General features: G+C 41.4%; 1 protein-coding gene across 1 annotated transcript in view; it reads left to right on the top strand.

Moving 5' to 3' along the window:
* The first annotated feature begins 3,107 nt into the window (after positions 1-3,107).
* The window catches only part of LOC132887035 (collagen alpha-6(VI) chain-like), a 66,681-nt gene continuing 44,619 nt past the window's right edge, over positions 3,108-25,169 (top strand). Inside the window, exons 1-14 of the mRNA XM_060922342.1 lie at positions 3,108-3,186; positions 3,929-4,016; positions 4,324-4,932; positions 5,046-5,630; positions 5,737-6,354; positions 6,601-7,209; positions 7,326-7,883; positions 7,973-8,560; positions 13,955-14,530; positions 16,744-17,328; positions 17,643-18,007; positions 18,206-18,284; positions 18,501-18,646; positions 19,142-19,234. Of these exons, the coding sequence (XP_060778325.1) occupies positions 3,941-4,016; positions 4,324-4,932; positions 5,046-5,630; positions 5,737-6,354; positions 6,601-7,209; positions 7,326-7,883; positions 7,973-8,560; positions 13,955-14,530; positions 16,744-17,328; positions 17,643-18,007; positions 18,206-18,284; positions 18,501-18,646; positions 19,142-19,234 (5,487 nt within the window). The 5' untranslated portion in view covers positions 3,108-3,186; positions 3,929-3,940. The remainder of the gene's footprint in view (positions 3,187-3,928; positions 4,017-4,323; positions 4,933-5,045; positions 5,631-5,736; positions 6,355-6,600; positions 7,210-7,325; positions 7,884-7,972; positions 8,561-13,954; positions 14,531-16,743; positions 17,329-17,642; positions 18,008-18,205; positions 18,285-18,500; positions 18,647-19,141; positions 19,235-25,169) is intronic.

Genomic DNA, 25,169 nt, shown 5'->3' with positions numbered 1-25,169 from the left:
TTTCAGTATAAGCCAAGTATACTTCACTATACTATTCTTAAGTATATAAAATATAGTTTATAAAAAGTCAACTTCAAGTATACTTCATCAGTTTTAGTTAAAAATAAGTATACTCATAGTACACTTGAATAAACTTCTTTTTGCTAAGGGATACCTACATCTCTACCTGCTAACGGTGTTTATACAATATTTCCATGGATTTATTTTAGTCAGTGAATTAAAACCCTTCATCTTAGTGCCTTTTGTTTCTGATAATTATACAGTATGTCTCACAGCTCCAGGATTCCTGAATTTGATCCTGAGCTTAGGTTACTGTCTGTGCAGTTTTCCATGCACTCCCTGTGTTTGCTTTGGTTTCCTCTAGGTGTTCCAGTTTCCTCTCACTGTCCAAAAAATGCAAGTAGGTACAAATTGGGTGCATTAAAGTTGCCCCAGTTGTGAATAAGTGTATGAATGTGTGTGTACATGGTGCCCTGAGATGGACTGACATCTCATCCAGGGTGAATTCTACTGCCTTGTGTACAGTGTTACACAGATAGGCTTTGGATCTTTGATGACCCTGACTGGGATAAAATGGTTACTAAAGAAGAATGATGTTTAAATATTTTACTTATAAAATACATATTTTACTTGGTATTTTGTGGATATTAACACAAATAATGAGTGTCATTTAGGAGTAGGATGTGGGTAAGATTAGGTTAAGATTTAGGTTCCCAAAAGGTTAAGAAACAGTTCTGGTTATAAAGTATAAAAACAGGGAGAATGTTAGCAAACAGAAAGCTGTAGGTAACATGGAAGTTTAAATACATTGTCTTGCAAAAGTATTCATCCCCGGTGGTATTTGTCCTGTTTTGTTGCGTTACAATATGGAATTAAAATGGATTATTGGAGGGTTACAACCATTTGATTTACACAACATGCCTGCAACTTTAAAGGTGAAAATTGTTTTTTATTGTGACGCAAACAATAATTAAGATGAAAAAACAGAAATCTAGAGTGTGCATAGGTATTCACCCCCTTTCATATGAAACCCCTAAATAAGAGCTGGTCCAAACAATTCACTTCATAAGTCACATAATTAGTTGATTAAGATCCACCTGTGTGTAATCAAAGTGTCGCATGATCTGTCACATGATGTCTGTATAAAGCAACCTGTTCTGGAAGGACCCTGACTCTGCAACACAACTAAGCAAGCAAAATGAGAACCAAGGAGCACTCCAAACAGGTCAAAGTTGTGGAGAAGTATAGATCAGGTTTGGGTTATAAAAATATCCCAAACTTTGAATATCCCAGGGAACACCATGAAATCCATTATATAAAAATTGAAAGAATATGTCACCACTACAAACCTGACAAGAGAAGGCCGCCCACCGAAACTCATAGACCAGGCAAGGAGGGCATTAATCAAAGATGAAACAAAGACACCAAAGGTAACACTGAGGGAGCTGCAAAGATCCACAGTGGAGATGGGAGCATCTGTCCATAAGATCACTTTAAGCCATACACTCCACAGAGTGGGGCTTTATGGAAGAGTGGCCAGAAAAAAGTCATTGCTGAAGAAAACATGTTTGGAGTTTGCCCAACAGCATGTGGCAGACTTCCCAAACACATGGAAGAAGATTCTCTGGTCAAATGAGACTAAAATTGATATTTTTGGCCATCATGGGAAATGCCATGGGTGGTGCAAACCCAACGCCCTGAGAACACTATTCCTACAGTGAAGCATGGTGGCAGCATCATGCTATGGGGATATTTTTCATCTGCAGGGACAGGAAAGCTGATCAGGACTGAAGAAAAGATGGATGGCACTAAATACAGGGCAATTCTGGAGGAAAACCTGTTTGAGTCAGCCAGAGGATTGGGACTGGGATGAAGGTTCACATTCCAGTGACAATGACCATAAACATACTGCTAAAGCTACACTGGAGTGGTTTAAAGGGAAACATTTAAATGTCTTAGAATGGCTTAATCAAAGCCAAGACCTCAATCCAACTGAGAATCTGTGGCATAATTTGAAGATTGCTGTACACCAATGCAACCCATCTAACTTGAAGGAGTGGGAGCAGTTTTGCCTTGAGGAATGGGCAAAAATCCCAGTGGCTAGATGTGCTAAGCTAATAGAGACATACCCCAAGAGACTTGCAGCTTTAATTGCAGCAAAAGGTGGCTCTACAAAGTATTGACTTTGTGGGGGTGAATATCTATGCAGACTCCAGATTTCTGTTTTTTCCATCTAAATTATTTTTGTGTCACAATAAAACAACAAATTTCACCTTTAAAAGTTGTAGGCATGTTGTGTAAATCAAATGGTGCTAACCCCCCAAAAATCCATTTTAATTCCAGTGTGTAATGCGACAAAACAGGACAAATGCAAAGAGGAATGAATACTTTTGCAATACACTGTACAGTGTATTCCTCAATAAGAGTACTTTCAAACAGACAGGTTTGAACAGGTGTGTTCTAAGCATTGGTGTTGTAGTCAAAACAGGGGTGAAAGTAACTTTTATTTCTTGCCGGTACTATTATTTTGAGTCCTAATTATTTATTATTGTCTACTTATCAAGCATTCACTAGGACTTCTTATCACTCAGTAGTACTAGTATAGTACTTTTTTTATCACACTATCACTCTTTCATCCACCTGTATCAGTTTTTGATTATAAATAATTGCAAACATCATTTCAACAACACAATCGTTTTAATAACATTTTTTTAGCTGAACAGTTGAAAACTAACTTTTCATTTTGGACATTCTGTCTGCTAAAACACTTTGGATACCAGCTGCGCACGTTGGCGCAAGATGGTGAAGCAGTGGGCTCCGCGCAATATCTCGCACGCTGTCTGTCGAGTGAAACATGGAAGGAATTCACTTCAGAGATAATTCAGAGACAGGTCAGAACGAGTTATATGCAATGTATATTGAGGAAAACGTGTTGCTTTTGGTAAATTGACGTTAGCAGGTATGTTGTTATGCTGAAAGTGCATTTTTTTCAGAGACAGTATATTTTTCTTTCCGGTACGGCCAAATCTTTTAGTGGTACGCCAGACCAGCCAGGACCGGCTTACTTTCACCCCTGAGTCAAGATCACTTAAACTGAGACCACGTCATGACCAACACCAGAGGGTATCGAGACCAAGATAAGACCAAGACTTTGAGAGGTTGAGACCAACTCAAGACCAAGGAAGGGTAAGACTTAGTCAAGACCAGAACCAGACCAGTACGTGTGAAGGGGAGTAGGGAGAAAAAGATCAATCTCATGTACTACAACACTACTAGACATCTACTGTTAGGAGAGCTGTATGCAGATGGTGGGTATACAAGGTGGGCATTTGAGAATAACTCACAATCAGAAAGAAGAATGCAAAATTTAGTTCTAATATGTTCTGATATTAGATTTTTTATTGTTAATTAATCTTAACATACACTATTGTGATGACAGTGACATTGACTGTCTCAGTCTGTTGACCAGCTGTGTCTAATTCAAAATATTTATTAAAAGCATATTTAAATATGGATGTTTTAGAGAATATGTTATTGAATTGCACTAAGATATTTTCTGAAGGTTTTTTTTTTTTCCCCCATGTACATTCCATGACTGTAAATTCCCCAGATCACACAGATGGCCAGGATGTGGACACTGATTTTGTGCCTTTTCATGTCACTGTTAACAAACATAAAATGTATAAAGTGTGACAAGGTGTTTAAAAGGTCACTTGTCTTGGTTTTGCTTTTGCATTTCTATCATGCTGTCTTAAATGCCAAGCAGTATATACCCATTTTAACTTGCTAAACATCAAGTGTTTTATTACTATTTGAATAGTTGATGTGGTTTAGGTTTAATTATTAATCAGCACTGCAAAATTTGATTATAGTGATAGGTTATTATTAAAAAAACAATATCTATAATTATTCTGTACTTGTCCATTAGATTACCAAAGCCATGGGGAAAATAAAAGGACTGCTGCATCTCTTTATTTTACCAGCAATTTTCCTCATGAGCAGTGCACAAAAAACAGGTATGCATAGTTCACATGGCTGAATACAATGTTCAGGTTGACTCATTTTAATTTAGACTCATGTTAATTTAATTTAAGGATTTAAAATGGGGGAAGCCATGGCCTAGTGGTTAGAGAAACAGCCTTGGGACCAAAAGGTTGCTGGTTTGATTCCCTAGACCAGCAGGAATGGCTAAAGTGCTCTTAAGCAAGGCACCTAACCCCAGGCTGCTCTGGATAAGAGCATATACTAATGTATGTAATGTTAAATAACATAAAAATGCATAAATTATATCATACTATACACAATATTTTTTTCCTTTCCCAGTATGCACACAGGAAGCATTAGCTGATATTGTCTTCCTGGTGGATGGTTCTTCGAGTATTGGCACAGAAAATTTCCAAAAGATCCGTGACTTCCTCCTCACTTTGGTGAACAGTTTCGATGTGATTCCTCACAAGGTTCAAATCGGCCTAGTGCAGTACAGTGATTCTCCCCACTCTGAATTCTACCTTAACAGCTTCAAAACCAAGCAGAAGATTCTTGACTACATCACAAATCTCCCATATCGAGAAGGTGGCACCAAGACTGGATTAGGGTTAAGCTTACTGCTGAAGCAGCACTTTGTAGAAAAAGCAGGAAGTCGTATTAAAGACGGGGTGCCTCAAATTGCTGTGGTTATCACATATGGACCGTCACAGGATGATGTGGAGCCACATGCACAGGACCTGAAGCACCAGGGAATCATACTTTATGCCATTGGTATTAAAGATGCCAATATGGAGCAGCTGAAGAAAATTGCCACTAAACCACATAACCAGCACATCTACAGTGTGTCTGATATCACAGCTTTGCAAGGAATGTCCCAGAGTTTCATCCAAGTGCTTTGTAGAACTTTGGAGGAAGACAAAATTCCAGTGTCTCAGGTACCAGAAGGTAAAGTAGAACTTTTGTTACAAGATATGGTTGTAATAATCTGTCAATATACAGAGATAAATTAACAAAATAAATATATAATTTGCCTTGCATTATTGTGTTTTCATTTCTAGGGTGCAAGGCTCATTTGATTGACATTGTATTCCTTTTGGATAGCTCTAGTCGCATTGGTGATGACAACTTCCTGAGGGTGAAGCAGTTTCTGCAAACATTCATCATGGATCTTGATGTTAAACCTGATAAAGTCAGAGTAGGAGTTGCACAGTTTAGTAATGAACCTCAACAGGAGTTCCTGTTGGGAGAGTATGAAGACAAGAATGAGCTGCTAGAGAAAGTAGACAAACTTGCATACCTAACAGGACACACTGAAACAGGAAAAGCTCTCCGCTTTATCCGAAATAATTACTTCACAGAATCAGGTGGCAGTCGGATCAGTCAGAATGTGCCTCAGATTGCTGTGGTGATCACAGATGGTGTCTCAGCTGATGACATAGAGATTCCAGCCATGGACCTTCGGAGAAAGGGGGTGTTAATCTTCACTGTTGGGGTTGGTGAAGTCAGCATTATGGACCTGCAGTCCATTGCTAACAAGCCACATCAGCATTTTGTACTAAGTTTCACTAACTATGAGGAGCTGCTGAAAGCAACCACCAGCACAGTAAACAAAGTGTGTATTTCTATGGAGGCTCAGCAGCAAGGTAATGTTGTCCTCGCTTTTGCAAATATATCTTCTTAATCATTATCCACTTTAATAATATATTTTGAAAATTTGCAGTCCACCACTACTTGTTATCCATCTTTCAGCTCTAGCTCCAAAGTTTGCAGATGTGTTTGTGTTGGTCGACAGCTCAGTTGAACAGACCCAAAAGGTGACACAGTTACTTAAGCGCCTAGCCAATCAACTGAAAGTGGCGAGCACATCTAATCGGATGGCTTTGGCTCAGTTTGGTGAAACCACTTCAGTGGAATTCCGCTTTGATGCTTACAAAACTGAAAATGAAGCACTTGCACTCATCCGCAAATTCCAACTCAGAGGCACTGGGCAACGCAAGCTTGGAAAAGCAATGGATTATGTGCGCACTCACCTCCTCACCAGTGCAGCAGGCAGCCGAATTGCTCAGGGCTACAAGCAATACCTGATGGTGATAAGCAATGGCGAATCAGATGACAATATACTTAGAGCAGTTCGTGCATTAAAGGATGAGGGAGTGATCCTTGTCAATGTTGATCTAAGTGAAGAGCTAATTTCACATGCTCTACCTGATCCATCTCATGGATCTCTTCCACCTGATGTATCTCTCGTGCTTGAAGCTCCTCAGAGGTTACCTACATTTGTCTATTCTGCAACTGGAGATATTCAACAAATATCAGACAATGTGATGACTATCATGGATACTAAGGATGAGTTTACTGCACCTCCAGGTTAGTTTGTCACTGGTATTGACTTCAAAACGGAAGTTTGCTGTTTAACCATATACCACAAAACTATAACAAGACTATAATGTTCCTTTATTTGTATCAATATAAGAATTTGTGACTGTAGCAGCCTCTGCCTCTGTTTGATTACCTAGGATTGATTTAGAGAACAAAATTATATACAGTCTAAACAAGAAGTAGATTCGTATTAAAATGACTTACAAATTGTTTGTTTCTTTGTTTGCTTCACAGATTGCAAGTCATTGGCTGATATTGTGTTTATTGTGGACGTGTCAGAAAGTACCACAAGTCCAGAATTGGTCCGTGGTTTCCTCTACCGCATGATTAATCGCTTGCCAATAGAGTCTGACAGTGTGCGTGTGGGAATTGTTTTGTACAGTGAAACACCCACAGCTGATTTTTACCTAAACACATTTAATAGCAAGTCTGAGATTTTGCCTTACATTAAACGATTATTATTTGGGGATGGAGAGTCTAAAACTAGCAGGGCTCTGAAGTTTGCAAGAGAGAAGGTGTTTGTCAAAAAGATGGGCAGCCGACATGCCATAGGGGTGCAGCAGATTGCTGTGGTAATAACAGAGGTGAAGTCCCTGGATGATGTCACAATTGCAGAAGCTAATAAGTTAATAGACTCTGGAGTCAAGGTCTATGCTGTTGGAGTCTCAAATGATAATGAGGAACAGCTGAAACAGATCGCATCTTATCCTCCAACAAAATTTGTGTTCAGTCTTCAGAGTTTTTCTAATCTTGATAAAATGGAAAAAATATTGAGGGAGACTATTTGTCACAATATTGTCCATTCAGCTGTTTTGAAGTCCAGGAAATATGATTTAAAGCAAGGTAGATTGTTTCAGTCACTATTAATGTAGCACAACAATTAAGTTTACTATTTAATAAGATTTATTTTTATTGCACTTATCTCAATCTCATACATCATTTTTAATATTCACTTTCAGGATGTGTACAGACAGAAAAAGCAGACATCTATTTCCTCATTGATGATTCCACTAGTATTAAGGACAACTTTCAGGAAGTAAAAGAGTTCATTCTAGGCTTTCTGTTGATGTTTACTATTGGACCACAACAGGTTCGTGTGGGTGTGGTGAAATTTGCAGATGAACCCTCACTAGAATTTAGCTTGAATACATATAATAATAGAAGCTCACTTAAAAGAGCTGTGAACAACATTACATTTGTTGGTGGAGACACATTTACAGGAAAAGCCCTGTATAACATGACAAAATACTTTGAGGAGGCCGAAAAGACTCGAGGCACTAAGGTTCGCAATATTCTCATGGTCATAACTGATGGACAATCTTGGGATACAGTGGACAAACCAGCAGCACAATTAACAGCACAAGGGGTGTCCACCTTTGCTATTGGAGTGAAAGATGCAAACAAGACAGAGCTTGAAAAGATAGCAGGTGACTCAAAGAGGATGTTCTTTGTCACCAACTTTCATGCACTGACACACCTGAAGGATGAAATTGTTACTTATATTTGCTTAGAAGAGGGTAAGTGTTTGAAATGTGTTTTCAGTGTTTTCCCCCCAGAATTTTTAACAAGGCTTATGCTGACGCTTATTTATCTTTCCATTTTATAGCTTGCAAGAACATGTGGGCAGATGTCATCTTTTTAGTTGATGGCTCAGGAAGCACTACCCCTGAGGACTTCTCAAAGATAAAGGAATTCATGAAGAGTGCAGTGTCCACGTTTATAATTGGCAAGAATAGTGTACAGGTTGGAGTTGTGCAGTTCAGCTCATACTCAAAGACTGAATTTGCTCTCAACAACTTTTCTGATAAAAGTCAAATGCAGCAGGCCATTAATGATATGCAGCAACAAGAGCAGCCCATTAAGAAAATGAAGCAACTGGGAGAAGGCACTAAGATTGGGGCTGCACTCCAGTTTGTGTCAGAGTACTTTGATCAACCAGAAGGGGGTCGTTCCAATGCCCCACAGTTCCTCATTTTGATCACGAATGGCATATCGACAGATAATGTTGCTCAGCCTGTACAAGCCCTCAGAAACAAGAGCATTACTATATACTCCATAGGAATGGGTGATTCTAACAGCAAGCAACTGAGAGACATCAGTGGGATTCGGGATATCGTTTCTCTGGACAGAGATGATGAGCTGTTGAAATTCTTAAATGAAGTCTTATTGCTCAAGATCTGCAAATCTTCTGACAGTAAGTCATACTAATATAATCTTATAATATTATCAAACAAAGATTCTATGTGTAAGCAGCATTTTAGTATATACAAATGAGCCAAAATATTATGATCACTCATGGATGAAGCAAATATGGTAAAGTGTGGGATATATTAGATGGTAAGCAAACAGCTGCTTCTTGTATTTAACATGTTGGATGTGGGAGTAATGAGCAGGTATGAAGACCTGAATGACTTTGACAAGGACCAAATCATAATGGCCAGATGACTAGGCTTGTGGTCCTGGTCAGCAATGGGGGAGTAGCTACTGACAGTACTCAAGGATGGACAAACCACAAAAAGGCAAGACAGTGTTGGGTGCCTAAGGCTCATCGATTTATGAGTGTAATAAAGGTTAACCCATCTGCTCTGAACTGAAGGGCTACTGTGGCACAAGACAGAAATCTTTAATGATGGTTATGGGAGGAATATGTCACAACACACAGTGCATCACACCCTACTGTGTGCGGAGTTGCATAACCTCAGACCAGTCAAAGTGTCCATGTTAAACACTGTCCATCATCAAACGTGCCTCCATGATCATCTGAACTGGACCTCAGAGAATTAGAAGGTTTACTGGCCTAATGAGTTGCATGGATGGCCAGGTATGTGTGCACCTCTTACTTGTGCACCTCTTACTACACCTGTGGAAGTGATGGCACCAGGATGCACAGTGGGGAAAGGACAAGCTGATGAAGTGTGATGCTCTGGGCAGTGTTCTCATGGAAAACCTTGGGTCTGGCTGTTCAAGTGGACTTCAACATACCACCTACCAAAACATTGCTACAGACCCCTTTGTGACAATGATAATCCTCAGTGGCAGTGGGCTCTTTCAGCAAGATAATACACCCTGCCATAATGCACTCATTACATACGTACAGACATCGTAGGGTCAAGCCATCAAAAATCAGATTGATGCATTACCATATTCTCTTAAGTATGGGGCTCCGCTCTGCTATTAATAGCACTCAGTTAGTGTTTATTAGGAATATACTAGTGCATCTCAAACAATTAGAATATCATGAAAAGGTTTGTTTTTTTTCATAATTTAATTCAAAAAGGTAAATTTTCATATATTCTATATTCATTACACGTAAAGTGAGATATGTCAAGCCTTTTTTGTTTTAATTTTGATGATTGTGGCTTATAGCTCATGAAAACCAGAAATCTCCTATCTCAAATTACCATAAGAATATATCCTAAGATCAGTAAAAAATAAATAAATAAATAAATAAATAAAGGATTTACAATACAGAAATGCCCAATTTATGAAAAGTCTGCTCATTTATACACTCAATACTTGGTTGGGGCTCCTTTACTATGAATTACTGCATCTATGCGGCATGGGAAGGCAATCAGCCTGCGGCACTGCTGAGGTGTCATTGAAGCCCAGGTTGCTTTGATAGCAGCATTTTGTATTCTGTATTTTTGGGTCGAGTGTTTCTCATCTTCCTCTTGATAATACCCCATAGATTCTCGATGGGCTTCAGGTCAGGTGAGTTGGCTAGCCAATCAAGCACAGTAATATCATGGTCAGCAAACCATTTGGTAGTTGTTTTGGAACTGTGGGCAGATGCTAAGTCCTGCTGGAAAAGGGAATCAGCATCTCCATAAAGCATGTCAGCAAATGGAAGCATGAAGTGCTCTAAACTCTCCTGGTAGATGGCTGTGTTGATTTTAGACTTGATTAAACATGGTGGACCAACATGAGCAGATGACATGGCACCCCAAATCATCACAGACTGCAGAAACTTCAGAAATTCAGATGTTTTTTTTTTTAGATTTTTTTTTTTTGCACTGTAGGCAGGGCTCGAAATTAACTTTTTTTCTTTGTGTCCCCCAGTGGTCCCGAATTCTGTGTTGTATTGTCCCGAATGGAAGCAATAGTGTCCCCATTTTTTTCCTCTCTGAAATAACCAGTGGTTAATATTATCATATGAAGTTACTATTATATTTGTAACTATGCGATTTTGAACCCTTTATATCATTTTTACAATAAGTCACAAAACACAAGTGACACATGTCCAATACATCATCTACTTCAAAATTACAGTTATTGCATTTTCAGTTTATTAAACTTTGGTGATCTCACTGTATGAATAGATACCCGTTTATTTAAAAGGGGCCAACTAGCTCATTCAGAAAATGTTTCAACTCACTACATCTGCAGTACACTTTAGCTGAAAATAAGACCCCTTTTATGTTCATTTCATCTACTTATACCTTGAATATCTGTTGGCATATATAAGGCCAACTTAGCATTTTCACCATTACCGTTATCCATTTTTATGTAATATACCTGTTGCCCCATTCAGAGATGTTTTGAAAGCCATCAGCCATACCATCAATGGATGAAATGCACACCCATGTTGCAAGCAGTACAATAGAAGGTTTGACCCAAAAAACGAAATATTTTAATCCAGTCTACAGTGTAAAATAAAGGAAAAACGCCATCCAATCATATCGAGGTACCACCTCAAAATGATTGGATACTGACACGTCAATCAGACTGAAGCCCGCGACTAGCCCGTCCCTTCTGTGTGTGTGTGTGTGAGAGAGCGAGCAGAGTGTCACACAGAACGCAGGATTCTCACAGTGCGCTCCTTCCAAACAACGGGGATTTACACGAAAACGGAAGGAGATATTCACAAAATTCTTTCACAGTGAGCGCCACAAGGCTCTCCTGAACACACGGATGTAATTTTTTTTGTCTGTAGTGTAAAAAATGAGGTCACTAGAGCGAGTTAAAAACGAGTGACTTTTCTGCCACGTTTATAATGGGAGTCTATGGGGCTGCGCGGCTGTGCTCTCGTTACTTTCAGGCTTCTCATTCAAAAACAGTAAATCCTATCGCTCAGGTAGACACATTGTGTGAATCAGGACAAGTGTGGCGACTACTTTTGAGAAAATTGTGTGTGGAGTGAAAATTGGGGCTGAAAACGCAGTTTAAATGAGAAAGTTTGAGCTATTTTTCCAAGCTCTCTACACTCTAACTTAACGAGCTCCACTGGTGTGTAACGCAATAGACACCCATTATAAAGCCGGACTTTCTCAGGCTTTATAAGGGGGAGGAGGGGTGGAGACGCGGGGGGGTGGGAGTGTTTCTTTTCAAAATATGGCTTGCGGGAACCGTTATTCCAAAATCTTGTACTGCACCTTTAATGTAGAACTTTTTTTTCTAGATCTATTTTTTCCATTGTCCCGGGATTGTCCCAGATATGATAATTTTGTGTCCCGATGACATTTTTTATGGTCCCCGGGACATCGGGACACCGTTAGTTTCGAGCGCTGACTGTAGGCCATAATTATCAAAATTAAAATAGAAAAATGCTTGAAACATTTAATTTACATGTAATGAGTCAAGAATATGTTAAATTTTCACTTTTTTAAATAACTGATGGAAAATATTGAACTTTTTCATGATATTCTAATTGTTTGAGATGCACTAGTTAATTTACCACATAATTTACCAGATGTCATTATCCAGAGTAACTAGTGTTTTGTAGTCTCATGGGTAATAACATATCCTCATGCTAGTGTAACATGGCTTTTCCTAAACTGCTTTTAAAAGTTTATTTTGGGTCGTCGGAGAAGAGAAAACACGAGGACAGCTTTTCTGCTCACTCGATTCACTCTAATGTCCGCCACAACTCTCGGACAACTCACAACTCAACAATGTGATACATGACCTCCTAACCTTACACCATATCATTCTGCCAACCTTAACCATCACTAATTTTACAGGCAAATTGTACCATATTACCGTAAGTAGTTCCTGATCTAAATAAAGGAACAGGACACAACCTCCACATATACAGTATGCAGTATGTGCTGTAATTGCCATTAATGAAATTATACCAACTCTTTCATTAAAAGAGGAAAATTAGATAATTCACCAAACAAATTACACAAAAATAAATTTCATCTTACACTACTTCACTAGGACAGGGACTAAGAATGCCACTGAGAAAATTTTGTGAAAAACAATCGTTTTATACCAGTTTAGATTTATTTTTGGCATTAATTAAAGAATATAAAATAATAAAGAAAGCGCTCCAACATAAATCCATAAATTAAGACAAATTAAACTTCATTCAATTATGAAAAAAAAGATATGCTGCCATGTAAATGGAGTATGGGCCGGTATGTTTATAGTCTCTAAGCCATAAACAAATGCCTCAACTGAAAGGATTTAGCACCCACTTATTATTATTAAAAGTATACATGTATATTATTAAGTATTTTTATTGGTATATGAGTTGATCATTTAATGCTCCAACCTGTATGTGCAACTCACATACAGGTTGGAGCATTAACCTAAACCCTAATCCTTTAACTTCTATGTGCACTTTTGTGGGTGTCATTAAATGCAAATGGGTGTGTTGGGATCTGCTACTAAAATCTTGGTGCCAGTGACCACAGGGCACCTTCAGAGATCATGTAGAGTCGATGCCTCAGTGAGTCCAGGCTGTTTAGGTGGTCATAAGATTTTGGATCATCAGTGTATGCTTTTGGTTGTTATAGGCCACTTGTAGGTCTAATGCTTGCGTTTCTCAGCCAGAGTAATGTTAGTGGGCATCTAAGTGGGTATTAGACTATATCAGACTCAGCAATCTTGCTGCTGTTTTAAGCAGTGTGTATTTATACCTTGTCTGTTCAGGACCCTTAGTTGTGTAGATATTTGTGAAAAATTAACTTCATATAATGAAGCTAAATAAAGAAGCATATAAAGAAGGTTCATCTGTCCTATTTCAAAATAATAAATATGAAATTTGAATGTTCTTTGTTTCTTTGTTGTGTAGCACTCAATCACTGAACAAACATGTCACCTCAGGATTTGTTTCAGCCTGCCGGAACTGGTCAGGGCTGTGGGAGTTTCATTACACTACTAGTATACTAGAAATACAATTTAGTTTTCTAAAGATATGCACAGTTATTATCTTGTTTGTACCTGTGCATAATATTTTCTGTCAAATTTAGCTGGTTCTATTTCTAGTATACTCGTAGTGTAATGAAACCCCCACATCCCTGATCAGTTCTGGCAGGCTGAAACAAATCCTGAGGTGACACATTTGTTCAGTTATTGAGTGCTACACAACAAACAAAGAACACTCAAATTTCATATTTATTACTTTTAAATTTAAATTATTAAATTTCATATTTATTACTTTATTACTAATTTACATATTTATTACTTGAGTGATGTAGTTAAGATGAGGAACTGTCAGAGCCAGCATTTAGATACAGATAGCATCATACTTGTTAAACTGGACATTTCTTTTGGCATTTCCATTTTACATGGCATTTCATTTTAATTTAATATGTTCTATTTAAATATTGTCCTAATTTGACATTATTCTTTCCTTATTTAGATTGCCAGAAATCACAGGTGGCAGATGTTGTCTTCTTAGTGGATGGTTCTACCAGCATTGAAACTAAGAACTTTGAGAGTATGAAGTTCTTCATGAACTCATTAGTAAACACCACACAGGTTGGACAAGACAATGTCCGTATTTGTACCATTGTCTATTCTACTGAAGCTAAGGTCCATTTCCCTCTTAACCAATACTATAGCAAACAAGAGGTGCAGGACGCTATCAATGCTATGGATTATCCCACTGGGGATACATACACAGCCAAGGCACTACGTTACTCACTGGACTACTTTGATGAAGCCAAAGGTGGGAGAGGTGCAAAAGGTGTCCCACAGATGATGTTTGTCATTACAGATGGTGAGGCTACAGACCCATATTACTTAGAGGAAGCTGCAAATAAGCTTCACAATTATGGAGTTAATATTTATGCTATCGGAGTTGCAAATGCAAGTAAACAAGAACTTCAGAAAATCACCAAAGACAAAAACAAGGTTCACCATGTTAAGAACTTCGAAGCTTTGAAAGACCTTTGGCAGAACATTTCTAAAGAGATCTGCAAGAAAACAAAACCAGGTAAATATATAACATTTTAAATATCAGCAATAAAAGCAATAGTCCTAAATTCAATTTTACACATTCATTTTCAGCTTTTAAGTTCAAACAAAACAGGATATACTGTTAAAAGCAATGGTTGCTGCAAGACAGTGCCAATCTTGGTTTGAGCCTTAAAGAATTCAAATGTTAAGTAAAAACAATTGAGGTAAAAAGAATTGTCCTAATTTTCTGTCATACCCTGCCACAAATTAGTTTTTGCCCCATCTGGATTTCCTCCATTTGTGCATTTTTGTCACACGAAATGGTTTCAGATCCTGACACGAATATATTATATAAGATAAGGAGAACATGAGGAAACACAAAACAGTTTTGAAATGATCATTTAATTTTGTGAAGAAAAACAATTATGCAACAGCTATATCATCTGTGTGGAAAAAGTAATTGTCCCCTAAACCTTTAGCAGGAACAATTGCAACCAAATGCTTCCAATAAGTGGAGATCACTCTTTCACAGGGGCGTAGCCATCATTTTAGAAGTGAGGGGGACAAATTGTTCAGAGGTCTATTGAGTGATTTATCATCCTCTCGCATTCAATTGCACCTCTCCTTAGCAGCTAAAGAACCACATAACTACAAACAGCACAGCACCAGGGAACCGACTTTAGTTCTTTAAAATGATATACTATCAAAATCTAAAGTCAAAATCTATAAATTAAAATTTATAAATAGAATTAAGAATAGTAGTAGTGACATAGCTAGTCATATTCTCTTCTCACCTGTGACCCTGCATAATCATCCCTGTTGGCCTCTGGTCCACTGTCTCCTCTCTCACCCTGCTCTTTCTATTGTGGCAATAAAGATTAAAAAATATGTGGAAAGCAACATTTTGAAATAGAATTAGGAATACAGTAATAATAATAATCAGCAAATTCATGTACTTTAAACTTTAACTACCACAAAAATAAATTAAATCTTTACAAAAATAACAGTCAAAGGAACACAAATACATTTCTATTCTTATTTTCTACCCAGAAGTGAGTAATCTTAGAGTAGCCAAAATAGTAACATTACTCAAGTAAGAGTATTGTTACTTTAGAATAATATTACTCAAGTAAAAGTAAAACATATTTTGCAACAAAACAACTCTTAAGAGTACAATTTATCCAAAAAGTTACTCAAGTAAATGTAACAGAGTAAATGTAACTAGTTACTACTGCCTCTAAGTTAGCTAGCTAGCTTAACTAACTAAACTGACATCTATTTGTCATATTTTAGCTAAACATTATCTACATTCAACAGCATTACTCAACTTACATGGTTTGTTTGGAAAAAACTGTCTAAAGTCTTTAGCCTCTTGGCTGGTTTGCTAAACATACAGAAGCACTGCCCAGATCCTGATTTAGAGGCAGCTCGGAAAAACGCGTTTCCACTTGTTAAAAATGAATTGAGTGGTTGTAATGGCTGTAAAAAGTGCGGGGGACAGAGGGCACAAATACGGGAAGTGCGGGGGACATGTCCCCCGCGTACCCCGCGTCCGCTATGCCCATGCTCTTTCACATCACTGTGGAGGAATTTTGGCCACTCTTCTTTAAAGATTTGCTTTACTTCCACCACAATGGATGTCTTTTCAGCATGAACTGCCTCTCTAAGGTCCGGCCACAGCAACTCTTTGGGGTTCATTTGATTATGGACTGATGCAAAGACATTCTCCATCAGGATTTTCTGGCAGAGAGGAGAACACATAGTTCCATTAATTATATCAAGATACCCATGCTCTGAAGCAGCAAAGCATCCCAACCCTATTATTACCATGTGTTTACTGCTGGTATGATGTTCGTATGATGTTCTTATTGTTGAACATTATGATAGCTTTACACTAGATTTTATGGGACATAAGATGGCTTCCAAAAGGTTCGACTTTTAACTCATCATTCCATTGCACATTATCCAAAAAATGCTTGTGGGTCATCTAGGTATTTTTGGCAAATGTGAGATGAGTCTGGGTTAGCAGTTGTTTTCACATTGCAACTCTATTATGGATACCATTTTTGCTCACTCTCTTTTTAAAAATCTTTTTAACTTCAATAAATTACATGGCCATTTAAAAACATTGTTTGAAGATCTGAAACAATATGACAACTATACAAAAGTATGAGAATTCCTGAAGGGGCAAATACTTTTTCATAACATGGTATGGACCTTTGATCTTAGTCTGACCTGACTGTTTTTCAGAGTGCAAGAAAGAGGCAGCTGATTTGGTCATTTTGATTGATGGTTCTGAAAAAACCCAAGGATCTCTCTGGGCCAACATGAAAATTTTTACACTGGGCTTTGTAGACAATCTTCGTATCAAACGAGACCTCTTTAGAGTTGGTGTAGCCCAGTTTAGTTCAAAATACAAAAAGGAATTTTACTTGAATGAACATTTTGATGAAGGCAATGTGACATTGGCCATTAAGAAAATGACCCCAATGAAATATAAGAGAAACATTGGAGCAGCATTGAATGAAATACAAGAATTCTTTAAAAGTGATAAAGGGAGCCGCATTGAAGAAGGAATTTCACAGAACCTGCTTCTGATCACTGTTGGGACATCGTCTGACAATGTCACTGATGCAGCAAATGTGTTAAAAGCCATGGGTATTCAGATCTTTGCAATCGGAACAAGTGTAAAAACTGAAATTCAGCTCACTAGCATTACTGGTTCACATAACAGGGTTTTTGTACTGGACAGCTTTGACCATCAGACTGTGAATCATACAACACAGATGTTGATAAATGCCATTTGCACGTCTCCCTCAAATGATATAAAACCAGGTGAGTACGTAGAACATAGAATTTTGGGATATAAATATTAATATATAAGATGCAGGTTATTTGAATAGCATTAACATAAGTATTAACATTTGCTGTGCTAATGTGGTTAAAATATTAAAAATGCATGCAAACTGCAATCAATATATTCCACTACTTAAACATTTAAGCTGGAGTATTTGGAAAACAGTGTTTTGTTTTTTGATAAGCGGTGTACCGGGGATAGCTGACGCACTGCTTATCACATGACAAAAAAACAAAACAAAAAACAGCCATTGTCACTAAAGGGTTAACACTGTATTTGCTTCTTCTTACAGGTTGCAGTGTAGATAATGGTATTGGTATTGGTATTGGATTTGATATCTCACATAGTAGTTCAAGCTCACGTTCACTCTTCAGTAGCCAATATAAGCTGCAAGCCTACCTGCCTGAGATTATTGAATACATCTCTACTGTGCACAACTTGTGCTGTCTACCCCAGCAGCCTGCTCTGCAAACCAACATTAGTTTCCATTTGGTTGCTAGTGATGGCAAGATATTGTATGACACTAATTTTGAGCATTACAGTAAAGACATAATGAAGAAAGTGATGGCATTACAGATTACCCAAGTTGTGGCCTTCAACACCCAGCTCCTGCATTCTTTTCAGGATAAGTTTGTAGGATATAGATCTGGTGTGAAGGTAAGCAATTTATCATTATTTCAGAGGACTGGGTTTATATACACTAACAGACTTTCATAGTGTAGACTGTATAATTTAACAAATATCTTACAGGTCAATGACATTCTTTCAAAGTGTGAAAATAGTAACATTAGTGATCATTTCATTTTGACATGATTAGTGATCAAATATTTAAACTGCACTGGCTGGCATGCTTAGGTAGTGATCATTTTCACTGATGGCCTGGATGCATCTGTTGATGACCTCATGGTTGCCTCAAAGAATCTAAGAAGAAGTGGTAGGGGGACTACAACTTTCCACATATTGTTATTGTTTCAATCTTTTTATTATATATGGGTTGTTTAACAGTGTGTCTGTCCTAATCATTTAAAGAAGATATAGTTTAAGCTCTAGTTTTCTTTCTTTTCTTAATCAATAACATTAATTGCACCTTTGTGTGTGTGTGAGCCAGTGGACCCATAGTGTGTTTTTATTTATTATGCTTGTACAACAGGAGTCCATACACTGATTCTAGTAGCTCTGGAAGGAGTCAAAAGTATCACAGACCTCCAGAAACTAGAGTTTGGACGAGGATATGACTATAGGGAGCCTCTCATGATTGGCATGCAAAATGTAGCCAATGTCCTGCAGAAACAGATTGTGAGTCAAATCTATTCAACGATATATCCTGAGGAAATTCACAGATATCCTGAATGCTGCAGATTTATAAATATAGGGTCAAGATTAGGCTTCTGAATGACAATATCAGCTAGAAAAACAAAGCCAGCCCTATGGAATCAATTTGGTGTAAATATATTTTTACCAATCTTGCCACTAAAGCATACAAATGAATAGAAAAGTTTTTTTTATAATTTTATCATAATACACAGTCAATAATATATCTGTTTTATTATAACAATTATACGAGAATGTAGCTCGATTCAGATCTGAGATAACTCAAACCTGTCATGAATCTGGTGTGTATAAATGGACAGCTTCTTTGAGGATACAGTTCTCCGCTTTGCTGGGAGAACAGAAAAATCAATGTACATAATGTTGGATTTCTGATTTCAGCAGATGTAGATTGTATAGAGCATTAATTTGTGTAAAAATATGTACATATCCACAGGTCTTTTACATTCTACCTCTTTCTAGGATGCTGTGGCCTCACGAGAGTGCTGTAATGTGATGTGTAAATGCACTGGTCATGAAGGGGTGCAAGGACCACAAGGCCATCCAGGGACAAAGGTATCACATCATATCATGTATGCTTTTTACGTACTTTAAAATTAGTTTGTTTATAAACAAATAAAGGTAACATAGAACAATGTATATGTCAGTAAACCTGCTGAGAGTAAACAAACTACAAACATGGACACTGAAATACAGCTCCCAAGATTCACAGGGCCCTCTGTCTCCCTCCTACTGAAAGTCAGCTGTCTCTCATTTCCTCAATTACCTGTTCACCTATTTAAGCTCCCCTAACAAGCACTCCAGTGCAAAATATTGTTGTCTTTTCATTTCATACCATGTCTCTTCTGACTGTCTCTCGTTTATTCTGACCCTTTCGCTATTTCTCACACGTTTTTGCTCTTGCCTTATCTATCCTGTGTTGTTCGCTGATCGCCCGACCCTTGCTTGTTTACCGACGCTGATTCCTGTCCCTCGCTTTGGCTTTGTTGACAGTCTGCATCCCGCTCTCCTCCGCACATACATCTGTAAGTGCCTGCATTCTAACAGGATACTTTGCTGCAACATGGATGTAGCAGAGGATTCAAAACAGACTGCTCTCAATGCGCAGGGGTGTTTGCTAAAGGAACATCAACAGATGCTCACCAACCTCAATACTTGGATGACACAACTCACAACTGTGATGTCTCAGGCCCTCCTAGCACGCCCCGAGTCTCCTCCTAGCCCTGCGTTACAACTCCCCGCACTGGAGAAGTTCACTGGAGACACCATCGCATGTAAAGATTTTCTACTTCAGTGTTCTATGTATTTCACCACCATGCCTAATCTGTCCGATGAGCACAAGATTGGTAAGTTTTTGTCTTTTCTCACTGGCAAAGCACTCTGCTGGGCTACTGCCATTTGGAACAAGGGCAGGAAACAAACCACTTCATATGAGCAGTTCCTTTCCCTATTCAAAAGGGTTTTTGATCATGAGCCTGAAAGGATTGAAGTGGAAAAGTCTACTTGCCTGCTCTCAAGGATCTCGAAGTGTTGTTGAGTATGCCCTGGGCTTCAGGACACTAACAGCAGCCAGTGGATGGAATGACCCAGCGCTGAAACCGCTTTTTTGCCAAGGTCTGCGCCCAGAGATAATCAGTGAACTGGCCTGTAGAGACGAGAACCTCACGCTGGACTCCCTCATAGACCTAGCTATTCATCTGGACCAACTGTTAGAACATCAACCCTCCATCCACGAGGGGGCTAGGCCCGTTCAGCCATCTGAAGATAGCTCACCCATGGAGGTACAGGTTAGCCCGTACCAGGTAGCCCGTACCAGGTTAACCCGCGCTGAATGTGCTTAACGGCGCAAGGAGGGTTTATGTTTCTACTGTGGGAGTGCCGAGCATAACATTCAGCAACGTCCGTCCATCCCGAGGGCCTCTAGCAGAAATTTCTGCCAGATCTGAGTCCAGTAAGAAAACTCGGCTCTTAATCCTTTAAAATTCCCCTGTTACCCAAAATAGCATCCTCCACACATGTCCTATCTGCTTTTGTTGATTCAGGGGAAGAGGGGAACTTTATCAGCAGCAACATCGTACAGAAGCTCAACCTGCCTACAACCCCTTTGCACAGCACACTCAGCATCAGAACCATCGATGGAGGACCCATAGGCAACGGGCTCGTCACCACTTGCATCCAGGGGTGCCGCCAGAAATTTTGGGCCCCATGAAAGATTAGAATTTTGGGCCCCCCAACTTTGCCCACCCTCGTCACAATTGCACTATTCAGTTCAGTTATTAAAATGGAAAAAATGTCACTGTACAAACTGTAAAAGTGTTCTCTTGATAGGCTAATCCAACCATGTTCATACTGTTCATTTACCATTCGCTAATATTTTGAACACACATGTGAGTGATAGCTACCTTTCTTTGGGAAAAACTGAGTGACCAGTTGCCTGCCTCTCCAGTTCCTCTCAGCTTTCAGCTGCCTTTCTTTACGTTTTTGACAGCCACTCTTCATATTTAGCGATCATAGACTGTACGCACACCACTGCTGGCTGGCTGGCTGCTGCACCGCGACACAGCAGCAAATAGCGTTGCACTGATCAGCACACTCCAACACTCCAACACATGGCGGCTGAGCTGGGGAGCTATAAGCAAGCCCACACCAGCCCGCCGCCGCTCACCACGGGCGACTCCAGAGAAGTGGAGAGTCCAGCCCCTCTCGAGGAGCTGGGTTCCAGAGCCCAAGCTGTGCGTGGAGGTGAGCCCGACTATCTCTAGCCGGTACCTCTCAACCTCCCGCACAAGCTCAGGCTCTTTCCCCCCCAGCGAAGTGACATTCCATGTCCCAACAGCCAGCCGCTGTGTCCGGGGATCAGGTCGTCGAGGCCCCTGCCTTCGACTGCCACCCAATCCACATTGCACCAGTCCCCTACTGCTACCTCTGTGGGTGGTGAACCCACAGGAGGTCGGGCCCACGTCACCTCTTCGGGCTGAGCCCGGCCGGGCCCCATGGGCAAAGGCCCGGCCACCAAGCGCTCGCATACGAGCCCCAACCCCGGGCCTGGCTCCAGGGTGGGGCCCCGGCTGCGTCATCCCGGGCGACGTCACGGTCCTCGGATTTTTCTCCATAGGGGTTTTGGTGAACTGCTCTTAGTCTGGCCTGTCACCTAGGACCTGTCTGCCTTGGGAAACCCTGACAGGGGCATAATGCCCCCGACAACATAGCTCCTAGGATCATTCAAGCACACAAACCCCTCCACCACAATAAGGTGGCAGTTCAAGGAGGGGATAAGGTGGCAGTTCAAGGAGGGGATAAGGTTTGTGTTGGAGTTTACCCCAGTGAACGAGAGGGTCGCCTCGCTGCGCCTTCGGATTGGGGAGAGGGCTCTTGCTGTTGTTTGTGCCTATGGCCCAAATAGCAGTATAGAGTATCCGGCCTTCTTGGAGTCCCTGGGAGAGGTACTGAGGAGTGCTCAGACTGGGGACTCCATTGTGTTACTGGGGGACTTCAATGCTCACGTGGGAGATGACAGTGACACCTGGAGGGGCGTGGTTGGGAGGAACGGCCTCCCCGATCTGAACCCGAGTGGTGTTTTGTTATTGGACTTCTGTGCTAGTCACGGTTTGTCCATAACGAACACCATGTTCGAGCATAGGGGTGTCCATAAGTGCACGTGGCACCAGGACACCTTAGGTCGGAGGTCAATGATAGACTTTGTAGTCGTTTCATCTGATCTCCGGCCCTATGTCTTGGACACTCGGGTGAAGAGAGGGGCTGAGCTGTCAACTGATCACCACCTGGTGGTGAGTTGGATCCGCTGGCGGAGGAGGAAGCTGGACAGACCTGGCAGGCCCAAACGTATGGTGAGGGTCTGCTGGGAACGTCTGGCCGAGCACTCTGTCGGGGAGGTCTTTAACTCCCACCTCCGGGAGAGCTTTTCCCAGCTTCCGAGGGAGGCGGGGGACATTGAGTCTGAGTGGACCATGTTCTCTACCTCCATTGTGGACGCAGCTGTTCGGAGCTGTGGCCGCAAGGTCTCTGGTGCCTGTCGTGGCGGCAATCCCCGAACCCGGTGGTGGACACCAGAAGTAAGGGATGCCGTCAAGCTGAAGAAGGAGTCCTATCGGGCCATGTTAACCTCCAGGACTCCCGAGGCAGCTGACGGGTATCGGCAGGCCAGGCGTGCTGCAGCTCGGGCAGTTGCGGAGGCAAAAACTCGGAACTGGGAGGAGTTCGGGGAGGCCATGGAGAAGGACTATCGGTCGGCCTCGAAGAAATTCTGGCAAACCGTCCGGCGCCTCAGGAGGGGGAAGCAGTACTCTGCCAACACTGTTTACAGTGCGGGTGGGGAGCTGTTGACCTCGACTGGGGACATTGTCGGGCGGTGGAAGGAATACTTTGAGGATCTCCTCAATCCCACCGTCATGTCTTCCACTGAGGAGACTGAGGCTGATGACTCAGAGGTGGACTCGTCCATTACCCAAGCCGAAGTCACTGAGGTGGTTTGCAAGCTCCTCGGTGGCAAGGCACCGGGGGTGGATGAGATCCGCCCTGAGTATCTCAAGTCTCTGGATGTTGTGGGGCTGTCTTGGTTGACACGCCTCTGCAACATCGCGTGGCGGTCAGGGACAGTGCCTCTGGAGTGGCAGACTGGGGTGGTGGTCCCTCTTTTTAAGAAAGGGGACCGGAGAGTGTGCCCCAATTATAGGGGAATCACACTTCTCAGCCTCCCAGGGAAGGTTTACTCCAGGGTACTGGAGAGGAGAATTCGACCAATAGTCGAACCTCGGATCCAGGAGGAACAATGCGGTTTTCGTCCTGGTCGCGGAACACTGGACCAGCTCTATACCCTTCATAGGGTGCTCGAGGGTTCATGGGAGTTTGCCCAACCAGTCCACATGTGCTTTGTGGATCTGGAGAAGGCATTCGACCGTGTCCCCCGTAGTATTCTGTGGGGGGTGCTTCGGGAGTATGGGGTTCGGGGCTCTTTGCTAAGGGCTGTCCGGTCCCTGTACGAACGGAGCAGGAGTCTGGTTCGCATTGCCGGCAGTAAGTCAGACCTGTTCCCAGTGCATGTTGGACTCCGGCAGGGCTGCCCTTTGTCACCGGTTCTGTTCATAATTTTTATGGACAGAATTTCTAGGCGCAGCCAGGGGCCAGAAGGAATCCTGTTTGGGAACCACAGGATTTCATCTCTGCTTTTTGCGGATGATGTTGTCCTGTTGGCTTCTTCAAACCAGGACCTTCAGCATGCACTGGGGCGGTTTGCAGTCGAGTGTGAAGCGGCTGGGATGAGAATCAGCACCTCCAAGTCCGAGGCCATGGTTCTCGACCGGAAAAGGGTGGCTTGCCCTCTCCAGGTTGGTGGAGAAGTTCTGCCTCAAGTGGAGGAGTTTAAGTATCTCGGGATCTTGTTCACGAGTGAGGGAAGGATGGAGCGTGAGATCGACAGGCGGATCGGTGCAGCCTCCGCAGTGATGCGGTCGCTTTACCGGTCCGTTGTGGTGAAGAAGGAGCTGAGCCAAAAGGCGAAGCTCTCAATTTACCGGTCGATCTACGTTCCGACTCTCACCTATGGTCATGAGCTTTGGGTAATGACCGAAAGGACAAGATCGCGGATACAAGCGGCCGAAATGAGTTTCCTTCGCAGGGTGGCTGGGCGCTCCCTTAGAGATAGGGTGAGAAGCACAGTCACTCGGGAGGAGCTCGGAGTAGAGCCGCTGCTGCTCCACATCGAGAGGAATCAGCTGAGGTGGCTCGGGCATCTTTTTCGGATGCCTCCTGGACGCCTCCCTGGGGAGGTGTTCCAGGCATGTCCCCCCGGGAGGAGGCCCCGGGGAAGACCCAGGACACGCTGGAGGGACTATGTCTCTCGGCTGGCCTGGGAACGCCTCGGTGTTCTTCCCGAGGAGCTGGCCGAGGTGTCTGGGGAAAGGGAAGTTTGGGCTTCCCTGCTTAGACTGCTGCCTCCGCGACCCGGTCCCGGATAAAGTGGAAGAAGACGAGACGAGACGAGACGTGATCAGCACACAGATTTAACGCATCACGCTTCTACCAGAACTGGACCGTACCATTTCGCAAAAGGGGGAGGGTTAAATGACAATATGTTGAAGAACTCAAGAAATAGACAACCTTGTTCAATTAGCTCATTTTACCAGATGGAATATTGCATTGTTGTTATTTCAAAAGTCTTATTAAAATCATTAAAAGCATATTATCAGCCCCTTAAAGGGCCCCATGGCAGTGCTGGGCCCCTAGAATTGTTCTAACTTCCCCCCCTGGCGGCGCCCATGCTTGCATCCATCCCGTCCAAATTCAAGTAGGAGCATTACACAAGGAATTCATTTCTCTATACATTACCTCAACCATTGATCATGACATCATCCTTGGATATTCCTGACTGCAGCTACACGATCCATTAATCTCTTGGCAAAGTAAAGAAATTCTGCAGTGGTCCCCCACGTGCTTCCAGAGCTGTCTTTCTTGTCCTCAGTTTAGGGTGTCT

The sequence above is a fragment of the Neoarius graeffei genome, chromosome 5 (genome assembly GCF_027579695.1).
Source record: "Neoarius graeffei isolate fNeoGra1 chromosome 5, fNeoGra1.pri, whole genome shotgun sequence".
Taxonomy (NCBI): Eukaryota; Metazoa; Chordata; class Actinopteri; order Siluriformes; family Ariidae; genus Neoarius; species Neoarius graeffei.
The sequence above is the reverse complement of the archived record's forward strand: the minus strand, read 5'-3'. Positions and strand labels throughout refer to the sequence as shown.